The 27,937-nt window shown below is 51.7% G+C and overlaps 1 protein-coding gene across 2 annotated transcripts; it reads right to left on the reverse strand.

Moving 5' to 3' along the window:
- Positions 1 to 1,560: 1,560 nt before the first annotated feature.
- Positions 1,561 to 27,097, reverse strand: F8 (coagulation factor VIII). Of its 2 annotated transcripts, none has more exons than XM_030272949.4 (27): positions 26,821 to 27,097; positions 26,520 to 26,696; positions 22,802 to 22,926; positions 22,380 to 22,502; positions 21,695 to 21,907; positions 21,075 to 21,146; positions 20,567 to 20,662; positions 18,550 to 18,771; positions 18,031 to 18,265; positions 17,464 to 17,638; positions 16,450 to 16,543; positions 15,568 to 15,779; positions 15,293 to 15,443; positions 14,937 to 15,146; positions 11,071 to 13,696; positions 10,593 to 10,758; positions 9,599 to 9,796; positions 8,812 to 9,040; positions 8,532 to 8,714; positions 8,224 to 8,340; positions 6,227 to 6,298; positions 5,829 to 5,914; positions 4,568 to 4,723; positions 3,597 to 3,741; positions 2,608 to 2,756; positions 2,167 to 2,343; positions 1,561 to 1,950 (listed from the first exon to the last, which is right to left on the reverse strand). In XM_030272949.4, exons 2-27 carry the CDS (start codon positions 26,669 to 26,671, stop codon positions 1,795 to 1,797), a joined length of 6,540 nt encoding a protein of 2,179 aa, XP_030128809.4. In that variant the 5' UTR covers positions 26,672 to 26,696; positions 26,821 to 27,097; the 3' UTR covers positions 1,561 to 1,794. The 2 variants fall into 2 exon arrangements, with proteins under 2 accessions (XP_030128809.4, XP_072785382.1); XM_072929281.1 differs by having other exon boundaries at positions 26,813 to 27,082.
- Between the last annotated feature and the right edge of the window lie 840 nt (positions 27,098 to 27,937).

Consider the following 27,937-nt stretch of genomic DNA (forward strand, 5'->3'; position numbering starts at 1 on the left):
ATGGAGTTGCCTTGGAGCTGAGGAAGGATGCCTTGAGAAGGCCCTGAGGTGGCAGGTTTTGTCCTCCCAGGCTGAGGGCTACTCTGCCTCAGGCAGGGGTGTTCCCTTTGAGAAGCTCAGGACTCCTATCTCTCTTCAGCCCCGGTGCTTGCCAGGCAGCCTGTCCTCACCTCTGTGCCTGGTTATTGTCAGAATGCAATTGAGCCAAAGGGTGATTGCATCTCCTGCTTGGGCTGTAATGTAATCACTGCCAGGGCCACAGCAAAGGCTCCCTGTGTAGCAGAGTGGAACGTGGCAGACTTTCAAGCTGTTATTTGAAACACCAGTTTCTGATCCCCCCTGGGCATGGGTTCCCAGACAGATCACACCACTGGGGTGGTCTGCAGCACATCTTCTTCCTTCAGACACAGGCCATGGAGGGGAGATCTCTGTGCACCACACAGCCCGGTACAGGTGATGGAGGCAGGAACTGGGTGCCTCAGAGCAGCCATCCCTCACACGACCACCCTGCTCATGGGCCTGCTGTCCCCACCACAGCTGTCCCCTGGGCTGCTGGCAGAGCTGCTCTCGGGCCTGCTGCAGGCTGCGTCTCAGAGGTGTGAGCAGAGACTGTCTGACTGATGGGGCACCCTGGAAGTTCACCAGGCAATCACTGGATGTTGCTGGACTGCTGCAGCCATCCTGCCTATCCCACAGTGACAGCACCCAGCTGACTCCTGCCATTCTCCAAAGCCCCCTCATAACCCTGTTTTCCCTGCTACACCAGCTGCCAGGGGCCTTGTGGGGCCACCCAGCTGCCCCATCACAGATGGAGGACTCACTGCAGTGGGGGTGGCATGGCACAGGCTCTGGCTAGCTGCTGAAGGAGAAGTGCTGCCCAACAAGAAGTGCTGCCCAAGGTCTTCCCACAGCCCTCCAGGTGCTCCCCACCCTCATGAGGTGGACATTGTTCTGGAAGGTCCCCACCCCAGGAGAGGAATGAGGCAGGAGCCAGTGTCACCCTGCTCATCATCATTACTGGAAGGGGAGACATCTGCCAGTGTGTGGGGCAGGTGCCAGGGAGGGGGAAAGCACAGGTGTCAGGAAGAGGTGTCTGGCCCATGGCACACTTTGCTGAGGGTCATGTCACGGTGGCAGCTCATCATCCAGGGTCCCTGGGAGCCACAGGCATCCACAGAACTCCTGTGGAGAACAAGGAGGGCTTGCTCAAGGCAGCAACAGAAAGGTGGGGTGATGGCACCCAGCCACAGCAGCACTGTGGAAAGGAGACAAAGGGAAGAGCAGGGCCAAATCCCAGTGCTGAGTCAGGTTGAGCAAGAGCTGCCTCCCTCTAGCTTCCCATCCCCACTGATTGTGAAACGGACACTGGGGCCTGGAGCAGGGCCTCCACCCCTCATCCTTATCTTTGCTCTTCCTGCTCCAGGACTGTGCCCAGGACAGCAGCAGTTTGTGCAAAAGGAGGCTGAAAAGCTCTCGGGCTAATTAATTTGTAGCTGGTGGCAATGTTGACTGGGCCTCTGGGGAGACCGAGGCTAAAGCAGAGGAGAAAGTGCAGAGAGGTACTGGAAAATTACTGTTTAATTCTTCATCATTACATCTGAGTATATGGCATCTGGTAGACACAGGAGAAGGCAGATAATGACCCAGCCACTGCGAAGCTGACCAGCCCTTCTCCTTCCCCGCAGCAGGAGCAGCTAGGCCCCTGGAGGGATGGCTCCAGCCTTGGGGAGAGCTCAGTGCCTGGTGGGATGTGTGTCCTTGGGCTGGCAGTGCCTCCTCCTGGCCCTGCAGCCATCAGTACTCCTGCTGAGTGTCGCAGCCAAGGAACTCTAGCCGCAGGGCAATGTGGTTGTGCCACTGGCGGGGGTGTATCCTCACATAGCGGGCAAAGAGAGGGGACTCCAGGGTATTCCTCACTGTGCTCTGATGGTCTCTGTTTGCCTTGAAAATCTGGAGAGGAGACAGAAATCAGGGATGCACTTGGCTGGCATAGTGAGGACAGGATCAACCCAGACAAACACCCCTTGGCATGCTTTAAAAAAGGAAGAAGCACAGCCTGGCTCATTGCTCTTGAAGAGAAATCCTGTGAGCATGTTTGCTGCCAAGGGCTGTGCTTGCTGCCCTGGGGGCAGCCATGGGCTCTGGCCATGGAGGAGCTCTGCCTACCTTCTCCTTGCCGTTTTGCAGGACTGGGCTCCAGTGCGTGCCATCCTGGCTGATGGAGACAGCAAACTCCTTCACAAACATCTCGGTGAAGAGAGCTTTGGCACCTTGGGTTATGATTGCAGTCACCTTCTTGGTTACTTCAAAGTCCACCTGCAGCCACTCTCTGGGGCTGTTGCTCTGGGGAAGGACAGACTGCCTTCAACCCTCCAGCAGCAATGAGAAAGACATTCATTGCAGCTGAAGCCAAGCTGGCCCTGCACTTCCCTCTGCTTCACCTGCCCTACCAGACATCTGCTTGGAGCTGGTGGGTGCTAAATCAGTGTGGCAGTGAGTGTGCAGCTTGCATGGTGCATGTGGCTGCACACACTTCCCACACAGCCCTGACTAGGACACCCTGCTGGGATCCCAGCTGCCTGCCTGCTATCTCCTCACACAGGCTACCTTTGGCCTCCAGGCGTTGGTCCTGCCCTGGAGGTTCAGGCGGGCCAGGGCCGGTGTCCATCTGGAGAAGATGTTGGCACTGTAGGAGGATGCAGAGATGTGCTCATCAGGGATCCCTCTGTTTTCCATTCCTAAGGGCATGGAGCAGCCTGGAAGAGAGGAGCAGTGCTTGTCAGGAGCTAGAACAGACCCATCATGGAGATGCTTTCTGCCTGCTCACTGCTCCAGCTGTGCTGCATGCCTTTGCCCTGCTTACAATTCTTCTGTGCCTTGCTGCAGTGCCCATGGTCCCTGCACTGCCTGGGGCCCCTGTGTGCAGCATGGCTCTGGCCAAACTACTCCCACCTTCTTTTCTCCCTGGAGATTTTATCTAAGAGGAATGTGAAGAATTTCTGGTGTAAGGAAACATAAGGAGAACCTGTCCCCAGGGGGAGGACAATACCTGGGAAGAAGACAGGCTGCATATGTGTGATCAGGTGTGCTTGTGCACAGCTGCTCCAGAGCCAGTTGGCAGGTTTGGGACATGGGCTGACAGCACAGCCACTGCTGTGTGCAAAGCAGTGCAGAGCAGAGCAGGTGTGCAAAGCCAAAGAAACGATCCTAGGGCACCATTTCCCCAGGCTGCGCTGCTGATCAGAGCCATCTCACCTCCTACTGGCAAAACCAGAGTAAAAGCAACAGCATCTCTCTCTGCTTGCTTCCTGCTCCCCCAGACCGAGGCAGCAGCTCTCTGTCTATCAGCTGAGCTGCCTCTGGAAGTTTCCTGTGCTTTAGTAAAAAAGCAGGTGAGAGCTGGCCCCAGGCTCTCCCTCTGGTATTTTTATCCCTAAGACCACAATGACTTTCAGGTTTTGTTCCCTCAACACCTCAGTGCCTTCCTCCTTCCTCCCCCACAGCTGCCTGGGAGTCCTGGCACACGTGGAGCTGGCGCCCAGCAGCCCAGCAGAGCAGAGCCCAGTTGTGGGGTGGGATGTGGGGGTGGCACGCACTGTTGAGGTCGCAGCCCAGGAGCTCCATGCGCAGCGTGGCCCGGATATTGTAGTGGGTGGGGTGGATACGGATGTACCGGGCTACCACTGGGGGGTTGAACCGATTTTCTTTCACTCCATTTGCATCCACGTTTCCAAAGAACAGCTGCAGGGAAAGGGAGGAAAAGGATTGTTGCACCAGTGGAAAAAGAAACACACAGGACAAGGATTACTGGGGGAAAGAACATTCCTGCCTGGCACTTCTGTATCTTATCACCATCCTTATAAAAATGACAACTCAAGGAAATCACTTGAGATGAGGTTCAGGCCAAAGTGTGAGCAGGCCACTGAGAAAGAAAAAGAGAAGAAGAAACTTTGGGTCTGTGCAAATTAACTTGGTTTTATATTTTCTCACCAAACAAGGGTGAGAAAAATAAGGAGAAAAGTTAGTCCTTAAACATTTGAACCTGGGAAAAGTTGTAGCCACAGATGGTGCACACAATGGAGGCTTTTCTGGCTACTCTTCTCCCAGTTTTGATTGATCAGCTTATGATCAATCCCAGGATTGATCAGTTTATGCATATTTAGGTTGTGGGTTTTTTCAAGTGACTGTAGATTATCCAAATTATCTGCAATTGCACAATATTTTTAGAAAGGCAAATTTGCTTTTGAGGTCAAAAAAGATATTCAGGTAGAATCTTATGCCTAGCTCTAAGTAAAAACGCAACATAACATTGAGATGTGGATCTCACAGCCACCTGAGATGGTGGAAAGAGGTAGCTCAGACAATTTAAAATCAGACAGATGGACACAGACAGCGAGTCTCTTGCACTGAATCTGTGATTCAGTCACCTGGCACTGAATGGTCTCTGTTCCTGCCCTAATCTCAGGGGCTGAGGAGGTTTCTCCCTTGTGGACAAAGCTCCCCAGCCCTCATCACCCCAGGACACCCCATTCAGGGAAAGCACTCTGCTCAAGATCCTTCACCTTACCATCTGTGTGCTCGTAGCATTCCCCTTGTATGTCTTCCACCTCCGCCCATCGAGGCTGTAGAACACAACAAACTGGGAGATGTAGAAGCTGGAGAACTTTTGTCGGGCCCCTTGGGTTTTTATGCCGTGAATAATGGTGGGATGCAAAAGATCCACCTGAGAATGAAAGTCAGGGATTCACTTCTGATGGAAAACCCAAGTCATGTTCAGGCAATGCCCCGTAAACCTAAAAACTTGCTTCCTCCTGACATAACTGAGGACTGGTTACAAAAGTAATTAAAACAGTTGTTCATAAGAGCACAAATCAGCCAACAGCTGGGAGTGAGCAGGGGAGAGCTGTTTGGAGAGGTGAGCTGTTCTGCCTTGGTCTTCGGGGGATATTTGCACAATCCAGTGCTGCAGCTGGACCATTAAGTGATTCTTTGTCAGAATCTGTGGTATTGATGATTCCCAGATTGTAGAGAGTCTCTGTCTGTCAGCCCCGCTGCCAAAGCAGAAGCCATAATTGGTCTGTGCTGTTTCAAGGTTGTTTATTCTGTTTATCTCTAACATGTTCTGCTGCCCTGCCGCAGCTCTGTCCTGCAGGGCAGCGTGTGGGGCTCTGCCCTCAGTGGGATGGTACAAACATTAAATACCACAAACTGCCTGTGCTGGATTTACAATAACGTGCCAATATCTGTCACCTACGTTGGACAGTGTGTCCCCAGCCTGAACCAACAGAAAAATGCCAACACCACAGTGAAACATGGAGGGCATGAAGAAGGAGAAAAAGGACAAGGCACACCCAATTTCCTCCATCTTGTCCCCTTTGGACCCCTAATCTAGAATCCTAAAATTTTACTTTTGCACCTGTGCCACACTTAATTATTACTTATATCAAACACTCAGAGCTTGTAATTCATCCTGTAAGATTGAAAACTCTTTTCCATGGACAGAGATCACAGCCAGTGTCTCTGGGGGCTCTGTCCAGGGGGGTTCCTGACCCCCTGCCAGGGTCCCAGGCCTGCCAGGGCAGCCAGAGGGAATTCCTGGATTCCCACAATTCTTCTGCTGCACTGAGGATGGATATGGGGGTCAGGCCAGCAGCAACCTGAGCAGAGCAGCGGCCATTAGGATCTTAGTGCTCTCCTCTCAGAGGGAAGAGGAAACAGCAGGAATAGCTGTTTATAGCTGGGGAGGCACTGCCCATCCGTGAGTCCTTCTGCATGAGCGTGGCCTTGCAATGCCCGCAGTGGTGCCTCAGACATGAGGCCCCTCTTACCTGGATCCAGGCATTGCTGCGCTCGGTGCTCCAAGCGTTGATGGAGCCGGTGTTGCCCAGCCTGGCCAGGTAAGGAGCCCACTGCCCTGCAGGGAGAGAGCACAGACACAAGGCTGCTGCTGGCCCTTGGTGCTGCCTGAGGTGGTGAGAGGTCCATGCACAGCACTGGGCCAGAGGATCACCCTGGGGTTTCGTAGCTGCACACAGGGTGGCAGAGCACTGCCACAATGGGCCAGCCATGTGGGAAGGCTCCAGGTCCTGACTGGGATGCTGACATGGGCAGGGATGGAGGAAGGACTCCACTACCAGGGACCCAGTGCAGCAGAACTTGGGCAGGCAAACATGTAAGTTATGCTGGCTGAAGCTGCCCTGACCCCACCTGCCCTCCAGCTACTCACCATACTGCCCCGAGGCTGTGATCTGAGAGTCTGCAATGCCACCTGAGGCCATACCCAGGGCATTCCGGCAGTCTGCAGGGAACACAGGGAGGGCAGAAACCAGGGACAGTTGATTAGACAACAAAAGTGTAGGCTGGGTAGCAGCCTTCAGGCTCAGGGAGGTTTGTAAGCCTCCAGGAGCTCCCAGGCTTGTTTCTCTTACACCAAGAGACAGGTTTCAGAGGCTTCCACATCCATCCCTGAATTTTAGGATAGCCAGAAGTTCTTGTTCACACTCCCCACATCAAGAGCAGAGAGTTTCCAGCATCAGACACAGCAGCCTTTTGCCAAACCCCTTTCCCTGAGTCCATGACCGCTGTCCTAATGTCCCAGCAGTGATGACAAGTGTCTCTTCCTTATACCCACATCTTGCTCCTGGGCCTTTTTGTTGCTAGGCAGCATCTTTTGAAAACAAATATCACATTGCTAAAGGAAAGTCTACCTGAAACCCCTGTCTCTCTCTGTCTCTCTTCTGGTCTCTGAGCACAGGGATGTTTGTCTCTTATAATAACCATTATTATTAGAGGCTTGTCACACCTTGGCATTTCCACTGCGTGTGAAATGCTCCTGGGGAAAATGCAAATTTGAAATCTTAAGCAGATTTTTAACTTAAAGCATTGTTATCTGGCTGACGTTTAATATTCTGTTATAAACAGGAGAGAGACTGTCACACTGTGATAAAATACTACTCTGTCACACCACTTCCCCAGTACTTACTTATGGTGAGATGGAAACATGTTGTTCTGGGGTGGAATTAGAGGTTTACTGTGGATTTTGCAGCTGCTCTTGGAGCTATTTCTTTCAGACCAACCTGCAGTGAGGCAGCATCACTGATTGCCTCCTGTCATTGCTCTCTGCCTCAGTTTACCTCCTGATATATGGCTAGGCAGCTGGGCACTGTACCTTACTGACAGCACAGGCAGCGACCAGCCCATGCATGCACCTCCTTGGGTAAATGCATTTTATGGAAGGTCCAGGGACCTTCAGTTTTGGAAAATGAGAGCTCTTGTGAAACATAAACTTTAAGGCATTTAGAGATTTTGAGGAGCTAAGATTTTAGTAAGAAATAAGCCTTACTAGAGTTAATTAAAATAAGAATAATAAATGAGTAGGCCTTGATGAAGTTAGGAGTTAGTAGTTAACTAATAATTAATTGCTTGTCAGCACAATGTTTAGTTAGCTGGGTTTATAATGAAGAATATAGAAACTGATAAATAGCTTTTAGGAACATAAGATAATTGTGGGCCTCCTCTGTTCTGAAACCAATTGAAGACAAGGAATGGGAGTTCTACCAAGAGTTCATTTGTCATACTTGCATTGAAAAGGTAGAAAGGTCAGAACGAGGAAGACTTCATTGACTTCCTCATTTTGGGACCCCTCCCCATGAAAGGGACACCCACCCATTTCAAGGGACAAACTACTCATGCTTAACAGCTTTTAGAGTAATTAGCAAACGAAGCGGGGAATGGGATGTACCAAAATGATGAATATGTATTTGTATTTTGTGTATTCAATACTTTTATCAATGGATAAAAAGACTCTGTAATCACCTGGAAGGGGTGGTGTGTATTTGGGAGCGACCCCGCACGCTGCCTGGCGTCGAATAAACATACACTTTCTAACTTTAAACTGTTAGAGAGTTTTTGTCCGTCACAGTTGGATATCGATACTAGATCAATATCCATATTTTTTTAATAAATCACTTGGAGTAAATATTTGCAGGCCAATGAAGGTGGTCTCCCAGCCTTCACCCCAGCTGTGTCCCTGACTGCTCTCTGCTGGGCTGTGCAGGCTGCCAAGGGCTGAAGTAGTGAATTTTTTCAGAGTGAAAACACAGAAGGTCCCACTTGGGTCACCCCAAGAGAAATTATGAGAGATCTCTGGGAGGAAGCTCAAATACACACCGGTCATGGCTGTGTGTGTGCCCACATGGGTCAGGGCACAGAGAAATCACTCACTCAGGTCATACACGAGGAAGAGGGCACTCATTCCAGCTTGCTGGTGCTCTCCCACTTTGCACTCAACCCTCCAGATGCCAGCATGCGAGGGCCACATCTCCACTGTCCCAAAGACACCTGGCCAGGAACGGAGAGCAGACCAGTTACTGCCGGTAATGGGATGCCACTGTGCCAAGTGCTGTGCAACCACAGGGACAGAATAGCCCAGATCCACTCCCCCCACTTGGTATTCCCCCCCAGAAACTTCCTAAGGGCACAAACATGAAGCCCTGGCAGAGGGGGTGCACAGTGCCCGTGCTGCATCTCACCAGGGTAAAGGTTGTAGACTCCCATGCGATACTCCTGGCTGGTCCTGACGTTGAACAGCTGCCCGTGGAAGTGAACAGAGTGGATGTCCTCTGTGCTGCCCATGTTCAGGAGGTGCCATCGGACCCGTTGCTGCTGGGCCATCACCAGCCCGGGCAGGGTGTCACTCACATAGCCATTGATGGCTGGGAAAGGCAGCAGTCAGGAGGGGCTCGAGGCTCTGGGGTATTTCCATCCTGATATAGGTGGTGGGATGGAAAGGGCAAGGGCAAGGATCCTTACCGTGGAAGGAATGGTTTCTCTTAAAGTCAGGGCTGTCCTGCTGGAGCTGGCAGGGAGGGCGGCAGTTTCTGTCCACGTTCTCTGGGAAGTACCAGCTTTTGGTCTCGTCAAAGATGGTGAAGAGCAGGGAGAACTCCTGCACAGCCAGCTGCCTCCTGGAAACATAGCTCAGCACCCCTTGCTTGCAGATGATCAGTGGCCCGATGAGGCCTGAGTGCAGGTCCTTCTCCTGCCAGGGAGTCAGGAAATGAGGGCCTGGCTCTGAGCAGGAGGCAGCGCTGACACCAGCAAGAGGCACAGCAGAGAGGAAAGGGGTGAACCCATCTGCATCCCTGGCCTGGCTCCCACTCTGGGGCACGTGCAGGGAGGGAAGGACATGGTGGGTTCACTGAGCTAAGAAAGCCTGAGCAGTAAGTGTTTGCTTGTGCTCTCAAGAGATGTGGTGTCTGTCTGTCCAACTGTGCAACAGTCCCTACTGCATTGGACCCTGGGGCCAAATTCAGGAAGATCTGGCATAGGGGTAAGGAACTGCAGAATGCTGGTTTCTTGCAAGTTTCATAAGCTGGAATAATTGGGGAAAGGGGTGAAAACCCAATGGAGAGGAGAGCAGAGGGAGAGGGAGAGGGAGAGGCAGAGGGAGAGGAATGTATTCATAATTGTATTAGACACCTGAGAATCTACACAGCCCCAGGCTGCTTTCAGCGCAGCCCCATAGGAAATTCCTTGCCCTCACAGTCAGACACAGGCATGCTGCCCTCTTGGATGCCCCATGGAGACTCCCACCTACCAGGTCCACGTTGGAGAAGTAAGCCCAGGCCTTGCAGTCAAACTCCTGTGTGGTTGGTGCCATCTGGTGCAGGACTTTCCAGGAATATTTCTGGTGGCCACCAGGCTGCACCACCCCACCCTGCTGTGTTGTGCCCTCATATGCTGTCAGTGTGGAGTGGAAGGAGAAGGGCCGTGAGGCCAGGTTCTTGAATGTCACCTGCACCAGAGGGAAGGCAAAGCAGTGGAACGTGTGAGGGAGCAATGCTGACAGTGCTCTGGATCCTGGTGGTGGATCCAGCCAGCTGGTGGGAAGGATGTCTGTGGTTCCCAGACCTACAGCTAGCTTTCATGCAGTGACCAAGCCCTGCTGAACCACCAGCTGTAGCTGTGCAGTGCAATCTCTGGTGGAAAGCACGTCCTGGGTTTGTGTCTGCTGGATGAGGCCCTTTGCCTGCTCGATGGAAGCAAGGTCATCTGGAGCCCAAAGGTGCTGAATCCATCCTGCTGAAGACTTCTGTGAAAAGTGGGCAACTTCTCCAGGGACACAAGTCCTGAGTCTTTTACCTTCTTCTCAGGTAGGTGTAGAAGGACCTTTGGTAGTATGGGAAGCCCAAGCCTGCCCTCATATAAAGGTCCTAAAAGAGCTGCACTGAGCCCTGCTTATCTCACTACCCTTTTTGCCATCCCTTCACCCAAAAGGTTCCCCACAGAGCCCAGGAGCTGATCAGGCCATGCTGTTGCAGGGGTTGGGTCTGTCTCAGGTTCAGGTCTTTGCATCTGAACACTCTGAGGTTCCTGCTGGCCCACTTCTCCAGCCACTGAGGTCCCTTTGGATAGTCTGGCTCCCAGGCTGCTGCCATTCACATGCCAACAAGGCAGCTCCTGTCCCCAAGCCCTGAAGGTTAACCCATGGGCAATGCAGAGCCTGCAGGCCCACCTCAGCACTCCCTCTTCCTGAACTCCAGCAACAGGGGGATTTATGGTTTTATAGGAAATGGGAACTTTCTACTCACCATGATGACATCTTGAACTTCTGCCCTGATGTAGGGCCCGAGGATGCCCAGGTGTTCATCCAGCTCTCTCCGCTGCACTGGCTGCGTGAAAGAATCATCCAGGTACTCTCGGAAAACCACCTTGCGGTACTGCCAGGAATGCTTCCTCCTGCTTCTTCGGGGGTCCCTGCAGGGGGATGCCAGTTAGGTAAGTTAGGTGACACTGTCCCACAGTGAGAACAGCCATGGCAGGGTTGTTACAGGTCAGGGAGATACAGAGCCAGAGCACCCCTGACCCACTTGAAAGGAAGCTCAAAGTTTCTGGAGGTCTAAACCCTCCTGGGTAGAGGGGAGATGCTTGGGAGCATCCTTTCCCTGGGCTGCTTGGCTGGGTTGCACTAGTACAGAACTGTGATCCTGCCTGCCAGGACATGCCATCTCATGCATCATGCTGTGCCATGCAGTGCAGGAGGAATGCATGCAGAAAAATCACACTTACATTGCTTTTAGGAAGTGCTGGGGTCTCTGGTCCCCATACTCCCACATCACCTCCACTGCTGCAATGAAGTATTGCCGTATCTCCCCCTGGAAGGAGCGCGGGTCATGGTCCTCTTCCCCATACATGTCAAAATCCTCCATGGTCTGCTCTGTGGCACTGTATTCATCATAGTCTGTCTTGGCAGTCTTTGAGGGGCTGGAATGTGTCCCATTGTTCAGGTCGGGTTCGTCCCTTTGTCCTGGGATGTGGCTCCTTTCCCCAGCTGTGCTGTTGCTTTCCACATCCTCATTGGGCTCTCCTAGGCCCTGGCCCTCTGCCTTCCCTATTTCTCTGAGGATGTCTTCCCTGCCGAGCACCTGACATCCCTGAGGAGTGTCTTGCACATACTCTGCTGGCTTTTTGGTGCTGTTGTTGCGAGGGGGACTACTTAGAGACAGTGAACAGTTCTCTCTGATGGCTGATTTCAGAGACATTCCTTCTGGGCTTTGCCCAGACATTCTCCCAGGCACATGGTCCTCTGTGGCATTGGCCTTGAGCTGCTGAGGCTCAGGACTGAACCAACCCAGCTGCTCCACAGAGTTTGTCTCCTCCTCCATGTGGCTTCTCCCCTGAGCTTGCTCGCTCTCAGAAGCCCCCCATACCACAGCTCTGCCTGGCTGCAGCTCTGCCAGAGCTGGGCTGTGCAAGTCCCCCATGTTCACCACAGCCCCAGGGGAGACTGGCTCCCAGTTTGAGGCCAGGTCTGCAGCCTCAGCAGTGACCTGCCTTTGTGAGCTGCTCACTGCTGACCCTGTCCCCAGTGCTCCCTGTGAGGGGAAGGAGTCTCTGCTGTGCTGAGCCCCATCACTGCTGCCCTGCACTCCCCTGTCTGTGCTCAGCCTCCCCTCAGGATGCATCTCATCAGCCTGTACAGCATCCCTGCCTGCGTGTAGCCTTCTCTCAACCATGTTGGATTTTCCTTCCAGGCTTTGTGGGGCTGCCAGCACCTCAGGAAACGTGTTGCTTGATACCAAGGACCTCTTTTTGAAGTGAGTGATGCAAAATGGGGAATGAGGTCCGCACGCCTTTGGGGCTTCCTTATTCACTGCTGTGTCAGGGAGCTGGTTGGCCACATCCTGCTCTGTTGTCTTACCATCAGAGAGGGGCTTTCTGCTGCTGATGTTGGGAAGACCCAAACCTCTGCTCTCCAGTGACCTGGCTTGTTCAGGTCTCCGGTCGGGGCCATTTGTGCTTCTGGCTGTAACTCTGTGTCTCAGAAACTGCTCAGAGCTCTTTAAGAAACCACTTGGGAATGGCCTGGTGTCATTGGTCACAACATTCGATTCAGAAAAGGCAATACTGTCCAGCTCTGCTAATTCCTTAGCATCCTGAAACATTTCTTTCAAAATTACTTCATCCCTCTCTTCTGTCATTACATAGCTAGATGGCTCAAGTTCATTGGTGTCTGCAGAGGTGGTGTCTAGAAGGCCTTTGGCAAGTCCACTGGCTTTTTCTGTGCCACTTTTTGCAGGCAAGAAGTTACTCTCATCTGTGAAGATTTCTCCTGGTAGAGCTTTGTCTGACAAAGAAACATTTTGCTCTTCAGAAGTTTCGTAAAAGTCTTGTGAAACCACTTTGAGAGGTCTTTGTGAGGCCTTGTTTTCTATGGTGTGACTGGGAACCACAGCATGAGAAGTCCTATTATCTTCTGTCTCATCTGGAGATGCAGAAGGATTGTTCAATGTGGAGGAAGAGTTGTGATCCATACTTAAAGATGGTGCTGTACTGATTGTCTCCCCTGAGTCATACAGATTGAAGGATATTTTATCAGCTCGATTTAGCAGCTTGTCCTCATTACCCTGGGAAGACACGTCCTGAAGTGCCAGGTTGTGCTCCAGATCATTCTGGTGAATGGAGCTCCTGTTCTCCTGAAGAGGGGCTTTGCCAGCAGCATAAGCAATGGAGTCCCACAAGCTTGTTGGAGGAATAGTTGTCTTTTGAGGCTCTGCTTCCAGGTTCTCTATACTACCACCAGACTGGACTGTCATTCCTTTTACTGGCTCCTGCAGCTCTGAGATTTTTCTCACTTTCATTCCTGCCAGAGCATCTCCTGGAGCTGCTGTGGCTTGGTGCACTGAGCTCACAGTACCGTGTACCCTTCCACTGACACTCACCAAGTGTTCTCCAGGTGGGACTGCTCCAAATCCTTCATCCTGGCTGATAATTTTTGACAATTCTTCATCTTCCAGGAAGGACTCATAGGACACTGGGTCATAGCTCATCTCTGGCAGAGAAGATGCGGAAATATCATGTGGATTTGGCATTGTTCCTAAAAATGTTGATGTGCTATTGGAAGAGGGATCAGAAGTCGTGCCATTGCTCAGGAGGGCCCCATGTTCTGTCAGGCACAATCTTGTCTTCTCTATCTCATTTCTAGAAGAGGTAATGTTGTTCAGTTGCTCATTCACACATGACTTCTTTCTTTTAGAGAAGCCCCTGGGCTGGAATTCAAAGACATCCTCCTCTTCAGGATACACATAATCTTCCTCACCAGTGTATTGCTCATACTGGCACTGCGAGACTGTGAACTTGGCGTGCATCCCTCGGTCTCTGAAATCAGGATTTAGGCACCCCAGTGTCCAGACACCTGTCTCAAGAGAGGCCAAAAAGACACCATCAGCCCACTTCAGTGAGAAGCTGGAAGAGATGCCATTCCCATGCTGCTCCTTCGCTAGTGCAACTTATATTTTCAGGCAGCCTCTGGCTCATGGTAGTGATTCCATGCTTTCATAGTCCCTAGAGTGTCTTACAGCCAGCCCCACAGTGTTGCTGGCAACATCAGAGCTTTGCAAGCACCATCAGCAGGGCTGGTGTTTCCTAGCAGAGCTTAGTGTGCTACACACACCTGTGAGGGTCCAAGTACAGCTTGGTGAGAGCAGTTAATGCAGTGAGAACCCACAGAGCCTCCAGCAGCAGCAGTCACCATAACCCACCCCCAAAGGCATCCTGGTACTGTCAAGCACACCTCTCACCCAAAGAGAGTCACCACATCTCTCCCACTGAAGGAGTAAAAAATGAGAGGCTGCATCTCACTCATATCCCCAGCCAGTGTGTTTGCTCCCAGCAGAGAGGGTGAGATGTGTGATTTCTGGGCTCTGCTGCTGGAGAGAGCTGCCACCTGGTGCCAGCTGAGCTGCTGCTCTGCTTCTGAGGAAGCAGAGGAATCCGAGCTCAAACGGATGTTAGGCTTGGCTGGGCTGTAGAAAGCTTCCTGGGGTGTCTACAAATCCTGACAGCTTGTCTCAGGGTGCAGTGCCCATGACCTTCATATCAGTGTTGCAACCACATGGTAACTCCTGTGTCTTCTCTGTGAGTGAGGACATGGTTTGACAGCACTGCTTTTGCCAGCGCTAAGGGAAAAGTGCTGAGTGGGGGAAATACAACTGAACTCTGCAGCAAATATTTTCTCTGACTTCTCTGTGGCTGTGGTTTCTGTCCTTCCAAAAGTGTGGAGATAAATGGCATGACCAGCAGCTGAACCCACAGCAGGGAGAGCACTGCCACTCCCCTTAACCTCCAAGCTTGGAGCCAAGATGCAAATATCCACCAGGTTCATGTTACTGCAGCCAGTTTACTGGTTTGGCAACATGTGTAACCTTAACACACCCTACTAATTAAGTAAAATACCAGAATTAAATTTATTTGATTTAAGCTTTGGTAGATTTAATCACTGCTTCTCACTCTGCTGTTCTAGCAGGCTGTGGATCCCTTTGCTCTCAGAGCTGTCAAAAGGAATTGGGCACCAATCAGAGAACTGGCTGGAAGTGCTCACTGATCTCTGCTGGGATGCCAAGCCCATAGCTGACAGAATAGCCCATGTTACTCACCTGGCTTTTCCAAACTCATGACGACTGTTTCTCCAGAAAATGGGAAGAGAGTAAGCACGTCCTCAAAGACCATGTTGTGCTTGAAGGTGTTTCCAGAGAAGAAGATGGAGAGGAAATCTGTTTGGGCCCCAACACTCAGGACATACCAGTACACAACGTGATTCAGGCAGAGTTTTGTTTGGAAGTTGTCAAATACAAAGCCATTAATAGCTGGAAGAGGGCAGGGGTGAAATATTTCAGGACCAAATTACCTCCATTGGCTGCTGAGCTGCTGTGTGTCCCCTGCTCATTCCCTGGGGCAGGGATGAGCCTGTGTCTGCGGGGGCTTTCCAGGGACCCCCTGGCTGAGTACTCACTGTGCATCACATTGGAGGCATAAAACTGGGGGTCCTGAGTATCCACATGGGCTGCATCAGAGCAGAACCTCTTGACATTGTCCTCCAGGTACCAGCTGTGGTTCTCATCAAAGACTGAAAACAGCACCAACTTCATGTTGTCTGACATTATCTGGAAAAGAGAGGGAAGAAATTATTCCTGGTCTGATCAGAGCACCCCTGGTGCCCAGTGTAGCTGTCAGGTCTCAGACTGGGTGCATGGAGAATTTTACTGCTATTTCACAGGAAAGACCCACCTGATTCCCCCTCTGATCCATGGACTTCTTGGAGCAGATCAGGAGGGGCCCAATCAGGCCTGAAGCTGTGTCTCGGAGGGGGTCGATGGAGCTGTAGTAGAAACGGGTGAGACAGCGAGGATCTGCCTCTGTTGGGCCATCCTCGGTGGTGAGACTCCAGCTGTAGGTGAATGACTTCCCAGGGGCAATAGGAATATCCTTCACGTCTTTCTCTGGCAACACACAACCCAAAAGCAGACCAGTTATATCTAGGCAGCTCCTGCAAGAGGCAGTCCCACCTTTTAAAAGAGCTTAGAAAGGTTTCCTGAGCACACAAGCTGCAGAGGGAAGCACCCATGCCCATCCCAGGATCCTGGTGGGATGGGGGATGGTTCTGCACAAGTCATGGTCCTGGGAGCACAATAACATGGGGTGAAAGCAGTTCTGAGAGTGAAACCTGTAGGAAAAAAACAACCCCAGAGCAAAAACCACAAAGCTGCAAGAGGGAGAGTCTAAATCACAATGAACCCCCCACACAAATGCAGGTCAGAGGGAGCCTAGGGAATGAGGGCTGTAAATAAACTGCAAACACAGGCAGGATCACCAGGATGGTTCCTGCCTTGTCAGAAAGTCGAGGCCTCCAGGATGGACCAATTAACATGTTCCCATCTCCCTGGTTGAAAATGCCCCTTCTCCCACTCATCATTGAAGCCCTCCTTAAAGACAGGGTTACGTGGCACCAATAGGAATGTGAACCTAGAATCATCACAATCCCTGGGGTTACAGAGTTTAGGTGCTTGGATGAATGGACAACCAGTTTTACCACAAGATTCAGGAAACTCTCCTGGCCCAGAAAAATGGCAGTGGCCAGGTGATATCCCAAGTTGCCATGGCCTGCCTTACCTTGTGAGGGTCTCATTGCATAGTAGGGCCTGACGCTGGTGAGGCCATGAGGGTAGATGTTGTAGGGTCGGCTGGCTAGATTCCTGAACACAATCTGAAATGAGGACAGGCAGCAGGAATGTTTGGTGTTTTCTAATCACTGTAAACCCTTAAAGCTGCTCTCAGTGTCCTTGCAGAGAGGGAAACACTGGACAGCACTGTCCAGTGCTTGGCTACCTGCCACTGATCAACAGAAGGGACCTAGACATGTCTGGGATAACAAAGTCAGAATACAAGAAACCACAATTTCTCTATGATGAGCCTATACTGTCCGTTGTTCTAGGAGGTGTCTGTTTTAAGGAGGGCATGGATTTATTCAAGAGAAAGTTGCTGTCTTTAGTCTTACTTTACACATGAGTCAGAAGAGGGCCGTCAATCCAGGCCTCGAAGGACCAGGACATTTAGTATGCACAGCAATCAAGAGCTTTAAAGTGCTCCCACTTCACTGCGTGAAGCTGTTCCTTGATTTCTCTAAATAGCTCTGTCACATGCCCACATCTGCACAGGGAACCCCAGGGAGGAAGGAGAAATGTGAAACTGCTGGAAACCATCCCATTCCTCCCAGCTGCAAACAAATCAAGTGGTCAGGAGAGGCACTTTGGAAGACAAAAGTGACAGTCCCCAATGCCATAAGGTAACAGCAAACAGATGGAGAAGAGCAGAGGACGCGAGGACACTCTTGCTGCAGAGGAAGGTGCTGGACGTCATGTGTCATGTATTAACTCACACAGTTCCTAAGACACCTGCAATAAAGTCAAACCAGAGGGACTGGGCATATCCTGTACATCTTACTGAGAGTATTTACCTTAAGCTGCCAGTAATATCTGGCTTTCTAGTGAACTTTGAACATTGCCAAACATGAGAGGGCACCTGAATGACTTAAGCCAGACCTCAGCCACAAGCCAAGAGCTATTAGTAGGAAGAGCATCAAGCTCTGAAATTTCGCCTTGCAGTGGAAAGCTGCATTTCTCTTACCTTAAACTGATCTCCCACCTCCCCCTTGATGACAGGCCCCAGAATTCCCTTGTCCTGTTGGTTGGACACCTTGCGCTTCTTGAAGGTTGCATCCTCATACTCCACAAACACCACTTTCTTATACTTTGAACCAATCTGCTGTGGGCCAGGCTCCAGATACAGGCTTGCCATGTTTCTGCAGGCAAAGCAGAGAAAAAGCAAATGGCCACAGGCAGGACACAGAGCAACATCTTCCACCATCCAAGGACCCGGCAGATGGCTGAGAAGGTCACCAGGAGTTGTCGTCTGCTCAGAAGGGACTCATTCCAGAGGCCTTGGTGACAGAGACAAATGCCCTGGAGACAAATGTCTCTGCAGGGCATTTGGTAAAATGGAGCAAAGACAGCTCCTGCCTTCCCATGGCCTCTCCAAAACCATTGTTGTCCTGCATCCACACTGTTAGTGTTAATAAGGAAGAGCAAAACTGTCCAAGTTGGGCAGAATGAAAAGTATTTTATGGGGAAAAAGGGAAGAGCTGGCAGGGCTGCCTTGAGGAGCAGCCTCATGAGCACACATGCCCACTCTCACCTGTCCAGAGACACTGGCTTCAGAGGGGCATAGTCCCAGTCCATCTCCTCAGCTGCAATGTAGTAAGTCCAGGTCACGGGCCTGTCTTTGGCAAAGGAGCGCACTTGGATCACATGATAACTTTCCTCATCTTCCTCAGGGTAATCCACGTCCTCTGGCTCATTTAACAGCTTCCCCATCTTCAGCAGGCGCTCCTCAGGACACTCCTCCACCTTCACAAAGGCCTCCATGCCAACTGGGTTCAGACAGCCAGGCAGAAAGGGTCACATTGATGTACCAAGACAGGCAGGCACTTCCCCAAACCCTGCCTGGGAGAAATCTTCTCCACTACTGTTCCCATCATTTGAGGGATCCAGGGCCAACCTGGATCAACCCATGCCATCTGGTGTGGACCAGACTGCAGGTGGATGTAACACTAGGGAGCAGGAGGGGCCTTGGAGCTTCAGCACTGCACAGAAGCCTGAGCCCAGGCCATGCCCTGACCTGCTCTCCCCCCGAGCTCTTGGAAAATAAGGTTACCTTGCTGATGGGACAGTATCTGGCAGAACATCCGAAACCAGCCAGCTGTTCCTGGCGTGGTCTGGGCTGTGAGATATGTGGCAGGGGAGATTTCTAGGCTGCCGAGACGGTGGCTTCTCACCAGGAATGTGTGGCCTTCCAAGAAGATGGAGTGGACTTCTGGCCCAGAGCCCAGCCCGATCACATGCCAGTGGACCTGCTTCTTGAGGCACAGTGTGAGACCTGCCAGGAGACAAGGAAAGCAGCCAGGAGTCAGCACCATGCCCAGCCCCTGTCCACACGCTTGGTGCCATAGAGTCTGACACATGCTGATAGAGTCCCCTTCTCCTGTGCTGGCTTCAGGCTGGAGAAATCACACATGAATGTGGACTGAATAAAACAGAGGCATGGGTCATGCCATCCCCCTGAAATAAGACCAGGTTTACAGGCTGGGGGACTTTGGGAGGGTTGCTAGTAGGAGCTCACAGTGGGATGTAGGGGCAAAAGAGAGAAATGTTCTCCTTGACTCTGTAAATAGGGAAACTGGGCACTGGACAGGAGAGTAATTTGTCTGATCACAACACTGGCAAGCCTGAAACGAAAACATTTCATTTGGAGCAGGGCTTCAGCACATCCTCAGCAGTAGCTGAAATACCACTAAGGGCAGAGAGGGGTCACCAGGATTGAGTGCCGGAGAAAATTCCTTCCTCAGAGACACTCAAAGAGCTCAATGTGCTTAGGAAATGGGAAAGAACTTGACTGCATTGTAAAAATACTTTCCTGGGGAGAAACTGATGTGTGCTGAAGGACTCTGTAATCTAGCAGGGAAGTGAATAACAAGTTCATGGACGCTCAAGCCAAACAAAGTCAAATACAGCATCAAGTGCTTTTGGCAGAGTGCAGAGGTGACTGGAACAGATCCCAAGGGCCTAGGAGGAAACTGGGTGGAGGTTGATCCTGAGACCCTCAGTTCTCCATTTCCAGCTCTCCATCAGACACCTCTCAGGCCAAGTGCTGCATCCAGGGAGGGGGATGCTGAGTGGAGGTGGATATCTTCTCCAAGGAAAACCCTCTGTGCAGAGATAGTGGTTGACTATGAGGCTTCCTTAGCTCTTAACCCTTATTAACCAATCGGGACAGGGAATTTAGGGGACTTTTGCTTTTTTTTTTTTTTTTTTGCTGGAGAATGGCCAGGCCCAAGTGGGAGGTTTTAGGATATGGTTCACCAAAGCTGCTGGTGGTGATGACTCTCCTGACTGTTTCCCAGTTTGCCTTGGAGATTCCTCACTCTTGGGCAGCTCTGGATCCTTTCCCTGGAGAATACCAGAAAACAGCAACTTTGTGTTCACTGAGATAAAACCCAGCCTTTTCTTTTGCTCTTCTGAAGGAGTCTGAAAGAATCTTATCACTCTATAATAGTGATAGCCTTATCACTCTAGATGCACCAGGGAAGTTTATGTCAGATATTGAGAAAAATTCCTTCACTGAAAGGGTTATCAAACACTGGCACAGGGTGCCCAGGTGTTTAAAAGACTTATATATGTGACACTCAGGGACACGGTTTAGTGGTAGACTTGTCAGTGTTAAGTAGTTTACAGTTGGACTTGATGATCTTAAGAGTCTTTTCCAGCCTAAATCGTTCCATAGTTGTATTCCCAAAATCCTATGAAGGTGATTTAATGAGAGCTAAATGCTACCTCCAGCCTTGTTCACAGGGCTACAAAAGATAAAACTCTGCTACCAGCATTATTCTTGGAGAGCTCCAAGGAAGTCAGCTGCACTTGGCAACACAGACAGCTGGAAACAGCTCCTGCCCTGCTGTAAATGCGAAATCCATGTCAAGGAGCTGAAATATAAGACCCCCTCTGAGGTGAACACAGCCTAACAGATCCATCAGCTGGAAAGTCCTCTTGATCTCTTTTCTTCCATCCTTTCCCAAGCTACCTCAGGTTTACAGAGCTGGCTGCACCCCTGCTCCTAGCAGCTCCCATGCCCCCCACCCCTGTCCTGTCCCTGTCCCTGTCCCAGCAGGACTCACCAGGCAGTGAGCCATTGATGTAGCCATTGATGGTGTGCAGCTCTGTCCTGTTGTGAGCACCTGCTGGGGAACTCTGCTCAGAGTACCAGCTTTTCCCTGTGGAGAGAGGAGGGTACAGTCAGCTTTCCCTTGAGAGCATTTCAAAGCAAAAGTAAACCTTCTCAAGGAAGTTGGATGTGTGGAAATCCACAGCACACCTGGCCATGGGTGTGGGGATGACCACTACACGAGACAGAGAATGACTCCCCTCTTAACCTGTGTGATGGGAACAGGGCCAGGGCATGGGATGGCAGAGCTGGGCAGGGGGTGAGCTGCGAGCTCCCTGCACCTGGGGAGGAGAAGGAGGGGCAGTACTGCACCAGCTGCACACTGGCTGGGGAGCATGCACAGGCTTGGAAGGGGGTGTGGGTGCTGAGAAGCTGTGCTCACATTAACTGAACACACATGGCAAAGCAAATGCCACAGACCTGGCTGAATGGAGGGTCTGGACCACTCAGTTAGCAATTACCTTCATCAAATACGGCGAAGAGCAGCACAAACTCTTTCTGCGGGCCCTCATTCTCATCACTTGCCAGGGTCCCTGCAAGATGCAATGAGATGGATTTCTTTAAAGGTCAGCAAGCAGTACCTAGAGAATTCCCTTTGTGCTCTTCAAGAACTGGTAAACCAAGGCCAGACTGTGGTTTGCTTTTGTCATGTCTCAAATTGCAACAGCCCTGCTTCCAGTCTTGCAGTCCCCAAAAGTCCATGGCTGAAAGGCAGCTGCACCCAGAAGGCATCAAAAGGTCAGTTTGTAGTGCCTCCTCTTAGACCTTTGCTCAGTGGAGAAACTGCTCCTGGTGAGTCATTGGAGCCTACAGACAGTGCCCAGTCATTTCCAGTGACTATAGAAGGGTCTGGACAAGTACCTCCAGGATATGTCTCAGCCAGAGATGACAAATCTTTCTCCAGTCACATCTTCTCATACCTTGTACCATCAGGATTTCAAGACTGAACACCAGGAGCACTTTCATTGAGCACAGCTCACTGACTCCACTGCCATGCTCAGCCTTGGGAAGGCATCTGTGATTATTCTGCTTTTCAATTAATGGTTGCATGTGGCCTGTCCCCACCCTTTGCTGTCCTTACCAGGTCGGCACACCAGCAGAGCCCCAATCAAACCAGAGTTGATGTCCTTCACGCTGTTGGTGTTGGAGGAGTAGGAGTGGGTCAGACACGCTGAGTCGTCCTCCGTCGGGCCCTGGTTTTCCTGGATTTCCCAGACATATGTGTGTGTTTTCCCAGGATCCACCCTGTCCCCCTCCTTCTCTAGCTGGCTGGTCTCATCCTCATACCCAGCTCCTAAACCAAAGGAATGGCCAGATGTCACTGAAGGTTCATCCCCAGCCCACCATCACTAGAGAAATGCCCTTCCCTCCCACCCAGAGCACAGCCCCTCTCCATCCCAGGGGAGTGAGTCCCACGGCAGTGACAAGTCTCAGGGCAGTAGCAGAGCTGTGCCAGACTCACATGTTGGGCTGTGCCCACCGCCTGCCCTGAGGCTGGCAGCACACTCTTCCTTGCCCTAAGCATCCAGCCTTAGGTTTAACCTGTGTATTACCTCTGTACCTGATACAGGTTTGCTCTGTACTGTTTGCTCAGCTCATTTCTGGGTTGGGCATGGTCATGGCCCAAGGCAGGACATCTCTGTGACCATGGGTCCTTGCAGAAGGACACGAATAGCAGGGTGAGGGAGGGATGCACACCTGACAGGCAGGTGGCAGAGCAGGAGGTGCTACACAAAGACTTGCAGCACCTGATGTTGCCAGCTCACCTTCCGACGCCTTCCAGTAGGACACCCCGACAGCATGGAGGTTGTAGGGGCGGGAGGCCAGGTTCTTAAACGTGATGACCACTGTGTCATGGACTTCTGCTCGGATGGTGGGGCCTAGAAGGCCTGAAGGGGATAAGGCAATAAGGTCAGGCAGCTGGGGTCAGGCAGCTCACACCCTGCCAGGAGCCCCAAAGGGTCGTGACTTTCCACAAACCCAGTTAGTGGTTGTCTCTCGTGCAGCATGGCAGCATCAACTGCATCAGCTCCAGCAAGGCTCTCTGCACCCCCAGGAGCTCTGCCATCCCGGGACCCACCCAGCTGCTTTCCTGCTCCTGGCTGAAGAGCAGCCAGCACCCAACCCAGGATGAGTCTGGTGGCTGTCAAGGATTGCTGGTGTTCCCCACACTGCAGGTGCTCCTTACCCATCCATGCTGGCTTGAGCTTGGGCTGTGTGAATGAGCTGTCGGGGTACTCCACAAAAACAGCCTTCCTGTAGCGGGGAGGGACACCAGCTGGGGGGGGACGTGGGCCTGCATGCCCCAAAATGCTGCAGGAGGAAGGAAAAGACAAGGCTGATTGCACAGATCTGTCCATGCATGGGCAACAGGCATCCTCTTCCTTCCCACCAGCTTGCTTGTTGGAGCCCCAGGAATTACCCTGCTGTGTCCTTTGGATTTCCTGACAGCTCCCAGGTATGACTGGAAATGTTTTGCTCAGCATACAGATGATAACAGGGCAGTGATTAGTGTTGTGGTATTAGTCATGATTCAAGAAGACAAAAGGCCATACCCAGATGCAGCTGGGACAGGGCACAGCAGCAGGCATTGCTGCCAGTCTCCTGCCTCATGCCTTGTCCAGCTTCATGATTCCTTGGCAGCAGAGACACAGAGCACTGGCAGTGCCACGGTGACCTCTGCCCTGCAGACACCCCCATCCCAACCCCAGCACCCTCAGGTGTGGCAAACAGATCACATCATGTGTCACTCACACCCTCCCCAGCTCCTCCCCAGGAAAGAGACTGTCAGGCTGCTGGCAGGTAGTGGTAGTTTGCTTTGTGTCTGAGCCATGTCCCAACATTTGTTTCTTTTCTGACTAAAATGGGATTTACACTTCACAGCAGGAAGAAAAAGGAGCCTTGAGTGTATTTCACACCCCACTTATCTCTGCTGGCCACTTTCTAGCTGTAAGAAGCTTAACAAATTCATTTTCCAGAAGGAATCCAGCATGTTTGTCAGAATAACAAAGGCATTAATTTCTTCAGGGATTTTAGAGGCTGACTTTTCAGCCCCAGGACTAAGACCATTTCCAGTAACCAGACAGACCTTTCCAGCCTTGTTTTGTTTGGAGGAAAAGCCAGGTGGTATTTTCTTCCCACTTAAGAAGCAGGGAAGGTTTGCTGTCCTACTCTGACTAAGCCTTAATTCTAACAACGTTTGCCTTTGCAACTCTTCCTCAAGTGGAAGAGGAAGGAGACAGAGTGACTCAAATTTAGGAAAGGCAATGCACACTCACCCCTACAACACTGGCTGGAAGCCACCTGCAGCTGGAGGGTGCTGTGGGGAGAGCAGGGTCTACTGTTCTCAGGGGCAGAGCAGGATGGGAGCCCATAAAAACCCCACAGGAACCCAGGTCCTATAACCCCACACCCAGGCTGGCAGGAAGCCCCCAAGAAGCAGGCACAGCCCCAGGGAGCAGTGCCACTGCATTCAGCTGACTTTGCCCTTGAACCATTATGATTCCTGGCTTGAGGCAGTGGGGTCCTGTCCCAGCTTTGCTCTCCAGCATGTCCCCACACTGGGAGTAGCTGAGCTGCAGGGTTGCTGACACTCAGCTGTCCACTCTAAGGAAGCTGTGTCTTAATCGCTAGCTCACAGAAAGCCCAAGTTTGAGAATGCAGCCCTGAGATATGATGGTCTGGTCCTGCTAATTCTGCAGTAAACAAGGCAGGAATCCTCTGGAGCCAGAGGGATTTTGCTGGCATGCAGGGGCATGGCTGGGAGGGCTCTTAGTGACAACAGGGCTTAGTGCTGGGTCCCAGTCCTGGCAGAGCAGAGCCCACTGGAGACAAGCAGGCGGAGTTCAGCCCAGAGATGTCTGATCAAAGTTCTTCTGGCCAGTCTTCTGTAATTGGGTCCTTGTGAACTTCCTTCCCCAATGGCAGCTGGAGCTGGGGCAGGCCGATAAGCTTCTGGCACCCTGGATCAGTATTGTTAGCCACACTATCTGTTCATCTCTTGGAGCTGGGAGACATCCTGCACGGCCAAAACACTCAGACATGGGCTGCTGCTACGTGTCCACCAGCTCCATGTCTGAGCTGAGATCACTGGGCCACTGCAGGATGTGCTGGCCCTGGCTCTGACCCTGCTGGTGGGGCTGTGTTTGGGAGGAAGAGAAACTGAAATCATGGGGAAGGCGTGAGCAGCTCTGGCCTGGTGTGTTGTAGCCCATTAATTTGACAGAACTTTCTACAAACATGCCAGAGGAACCCCTGGATATATACAATGGATTTGGAAGTCCTGCCTGGAGATGCACCTTTGGGAGCTGCCGTGAGATGCTGGTACACTGAGGGAGAACGTGAGGAGCAGAAGGCACCACACACACAGCTCAGGGACAGCCCAGCTCTAGGGGCAGCTCTGCCTGTCACACTTTCCTGGCTCACTCCTGCATGCCCCTTGTATCCAGCCTGGCTATTTTCCTGTGCCCCCCTCTGTTGCAGGGAACTGGGCTGAGGTTGCAGGGCCAGGGAAAAGGCACAATCATTCAGCTGGGGACAGCCACAACAAGCAAGCCCTGGCTCCCCCAGCTGCACTGCCCAGGACTTCTCTCCCTCTCCAGGCTGCAGCACACCAGCAAGTCTCTCTGAGACAGCCCATGTTATCTTCCCCCATTTTAGAGAAGGACAAGTGACCTCACACTGCCTTGCCAATGCCCCACTCATCCCCAGGCAGGGTCAGGTCCCTGAGTCATTCCAGGGTCAGAAATAGTGCCCAAGTGCATCATAAAGCCAGTGGTGAAATGGAAAGCCACAGGGATAAATTAACAGTGTGAGGGAAGTCATAATCTCCAGCATAACCTAATGGATCTGAGGGCAACATCAGTGAAAGCAGGCCAGGGGGGATCAGTAAAAAGGGGGGTGCTGGATGCAATTTTCCTACTGAAGTGATCAAAATGGGGAAAACCAACATAACTGGGATACAGTGATTACAGCAGCTAGTCAGGCTGACCTGGGTCATCCCTAGAGCCTGACCACAGCTCCTTGCTGCTCAGGCCACTGTGGGTCTGAGATGGGTCATGGGCTGACACCGCCTCACCAGAGAGTCTGGGGAAGGGGATATGGAAACAGGGCAGGGGGAATGGGCACACCTTGAGCCACAGGGGGTGTAGCCATCCAGCTCCATTCGCCATGCTGACCTCAGAACATTCCCAACCATGCATGTCCAAGCCAGCTGTGTCTTCAGACAACACCATTGCCTGAGCAATGCAACTCCCATTTTTCCTTCTTACTTCAAAGTACACAGGCAAAACCACCATGCCTTCCTCCTTCTTGCCACTGTGCATGAATACCATTCTTTGCCCTAATTCTACAAATTATTTTCATTTCCTTAAGGAAAAAATTCAGCCCCAGCAATGTAATGTAAACAAAGATATAAATAACTAAAGCTGGATTTTACCAGGGGCAGACACAGTGGAAAGCCTTTGCTGCTGAGAGTTATGTCAGGGGGACACAGCCAACCTTCCTCTGCAGTGCCCAGTGAGTCACAGGTGCCTGTCTCCCCTCACACTTCCCCAAAGCCACCAGGATGCAGAGCAGAAAAGAAAGCACAGGCTGGAAAATCAGCTCGTGGCTCCTACTACAGAGTTCAAAGGGTCCTAGGAAAATGGCATTAAGATAAAACAGTGCAGAACAGTGATGCAGAACAGATTTGCCTCTTTCTCAATTCCACCTGTCCCTCATCAGGGGTTGCATTTAGTGACTCCCACCACACCAGCCCTTCCCAGTTGTACCAGTAGCTCAGTGCACCCACCTTGCCACGTTGCCCCCATGTACCTGCGTGCCTGGAGTCAAGCTCACAGTGCCACATGCCAGGGTGGGAGAACACCCAGGGCAGGGTTCTAGAATTGCAAAAGGAAGAGCTTTACCCTGCAGGAGCTTGCAGCACAGACAGCAGGTCACTGTGTGTGTAGTCCCAGGCGGTTTCCACTGCAGCAATGTAGAATCTTCTCACTTTGCCAATGCCCTCCTCAACCAGGCAGAGGAGCAGGAGGCTGCACAGGGCTCCCACTAGCACCATGCCTCCTGGCTGGGAACTGCTCTGACTTCAGGAGGAAAAGTGAAAATGAAGGGATGAGAAAGAAGAGAGGAGGGAAAAGCCTTTATCTTCTCATCCAGCTGTTGTAATCCACCGGAGATGATGATTAAAGCCAGCACCCACAGACTCACTCGGAGCACTGAAGAGTTTCTCAGAGATGTCAGGAGGGGAATCGCTTGAGCAGGTTTGTGCAAAGAGCAGCGTGTGACTGATGGACTCTCCTGCTCTTCCTCTGGCAGTGGCAGGAGGAAAGGAAAAAACAAAAGGAAAGGGAGGGCAAGCACAGGGTAAGTTCCGCTGCAGGACCCAGCTGGCTCAGTGTCCTGGCCCCTGTCTGGGAGCAAGATGAGGAAAGGGAGTATTGCAGAGGCAGCAGAATTTAGGTGTGGTCTTTGCCTGATCTCACCTTCTCTGTCGCCTCTGAAGAGGAGAGCAGGTTGCCAGGGATGCAGATGTACACACGTGACTTATCCCTGTCTCTGGGATGCCCAAACAGTGATGATTTGGCCACACAGCCTTGCCTCAAGCCTCATGGGAGGGAGTGGGTTGGAATGATCCCTGGAGTTCCCTTCCCACCAACTGCTCCTCTTCTCCCAGGGTCCAGAAGTAGAGCTCAGACAAGATGCACTGCAACGTTTCTACAAATTTCTTTCATTTTACTTACAAATATTCAATCTCTCTTTTTAAAAGCCCATGAAATCCCCCTCCCCTCATCAATGCACACACGTGTGCTCAGGCACATACGCTACCACGTGGTTGTCTCTTGGCTCACGAAAGCAGGAAGATGAGGAGGAACGCCCTGCATGGTCCCAGCATCCCCTGGATGAGTGAGGTGGGGAAATGTCCCATAAATCATGTCACAGGGCAGCAGGAGTGCAATGGGGGCAGTGACCCCTTTGGTGACAGTCCCAGTGTGTCCAGAAGCATCCATGTGACAGGTCTCAGTGACTGGGAAACAGAGGGACACAGTGGAGACGGTGGAGGGATGGGCTTTTGGGAGTCTCTGACATGAATCCTCAGCAAAGGGCAGAAACTGACTCCCCCACACCACCCACCTTGCTCCTGGGGAGACAAATAGTGAGTGAGAAGCATTTTCTCCAGCTTGTACATGCACAGTTGGCTCCATGACTAGCCTGGGGCTCCTTTGCTTTGTGAGCATCAACTCACCTCACTTTTTCCGGCCAGTATTTTGGAGCAATGCAAATGATGTGTCACATTTGGGGATGCCCCAGGATGCTCTGCATCCTG

This window comes from Taeniopygia guttata, chromosome 4A (assembly GCF_048771995.1).
Source record: "Taeniopygia guttata chromosome 4A, bTaeGut7.mat, whole genome shotgun sequence".
Lineage (NCBI taxonomy): Eukaryota > Metazoa > Chordata > Aves > Passeriformes > Estrildidae > Taeniopygia > Taeniopygia guttata.

Bases quoted from the DNA above. Each gene is read 5' to 3' on its own strand.
- F8 (XM_030272949.4), bottom strand. From the start codon at position 26,671: ATGGTGCTAGTGGGAGCCCTGTGCAGCCTCCTGCTCCTCTGCCTGGTT. The intron at 10,759-11,070 runs GTAAGTGTGATT...ATCCCCCTGCAG, and splicing joins CAGCACTTCCTAAAAGCAAT to GGACCCCCGAAGAAGCAGGA. The intron at 3,742-4,567 runs GTAAGGTGAAGG...CTTTCCCTGCAG, and splicing joins ATGCTACGAGCACACAGATG to CTGTTCTTTGGAAACGTGGA.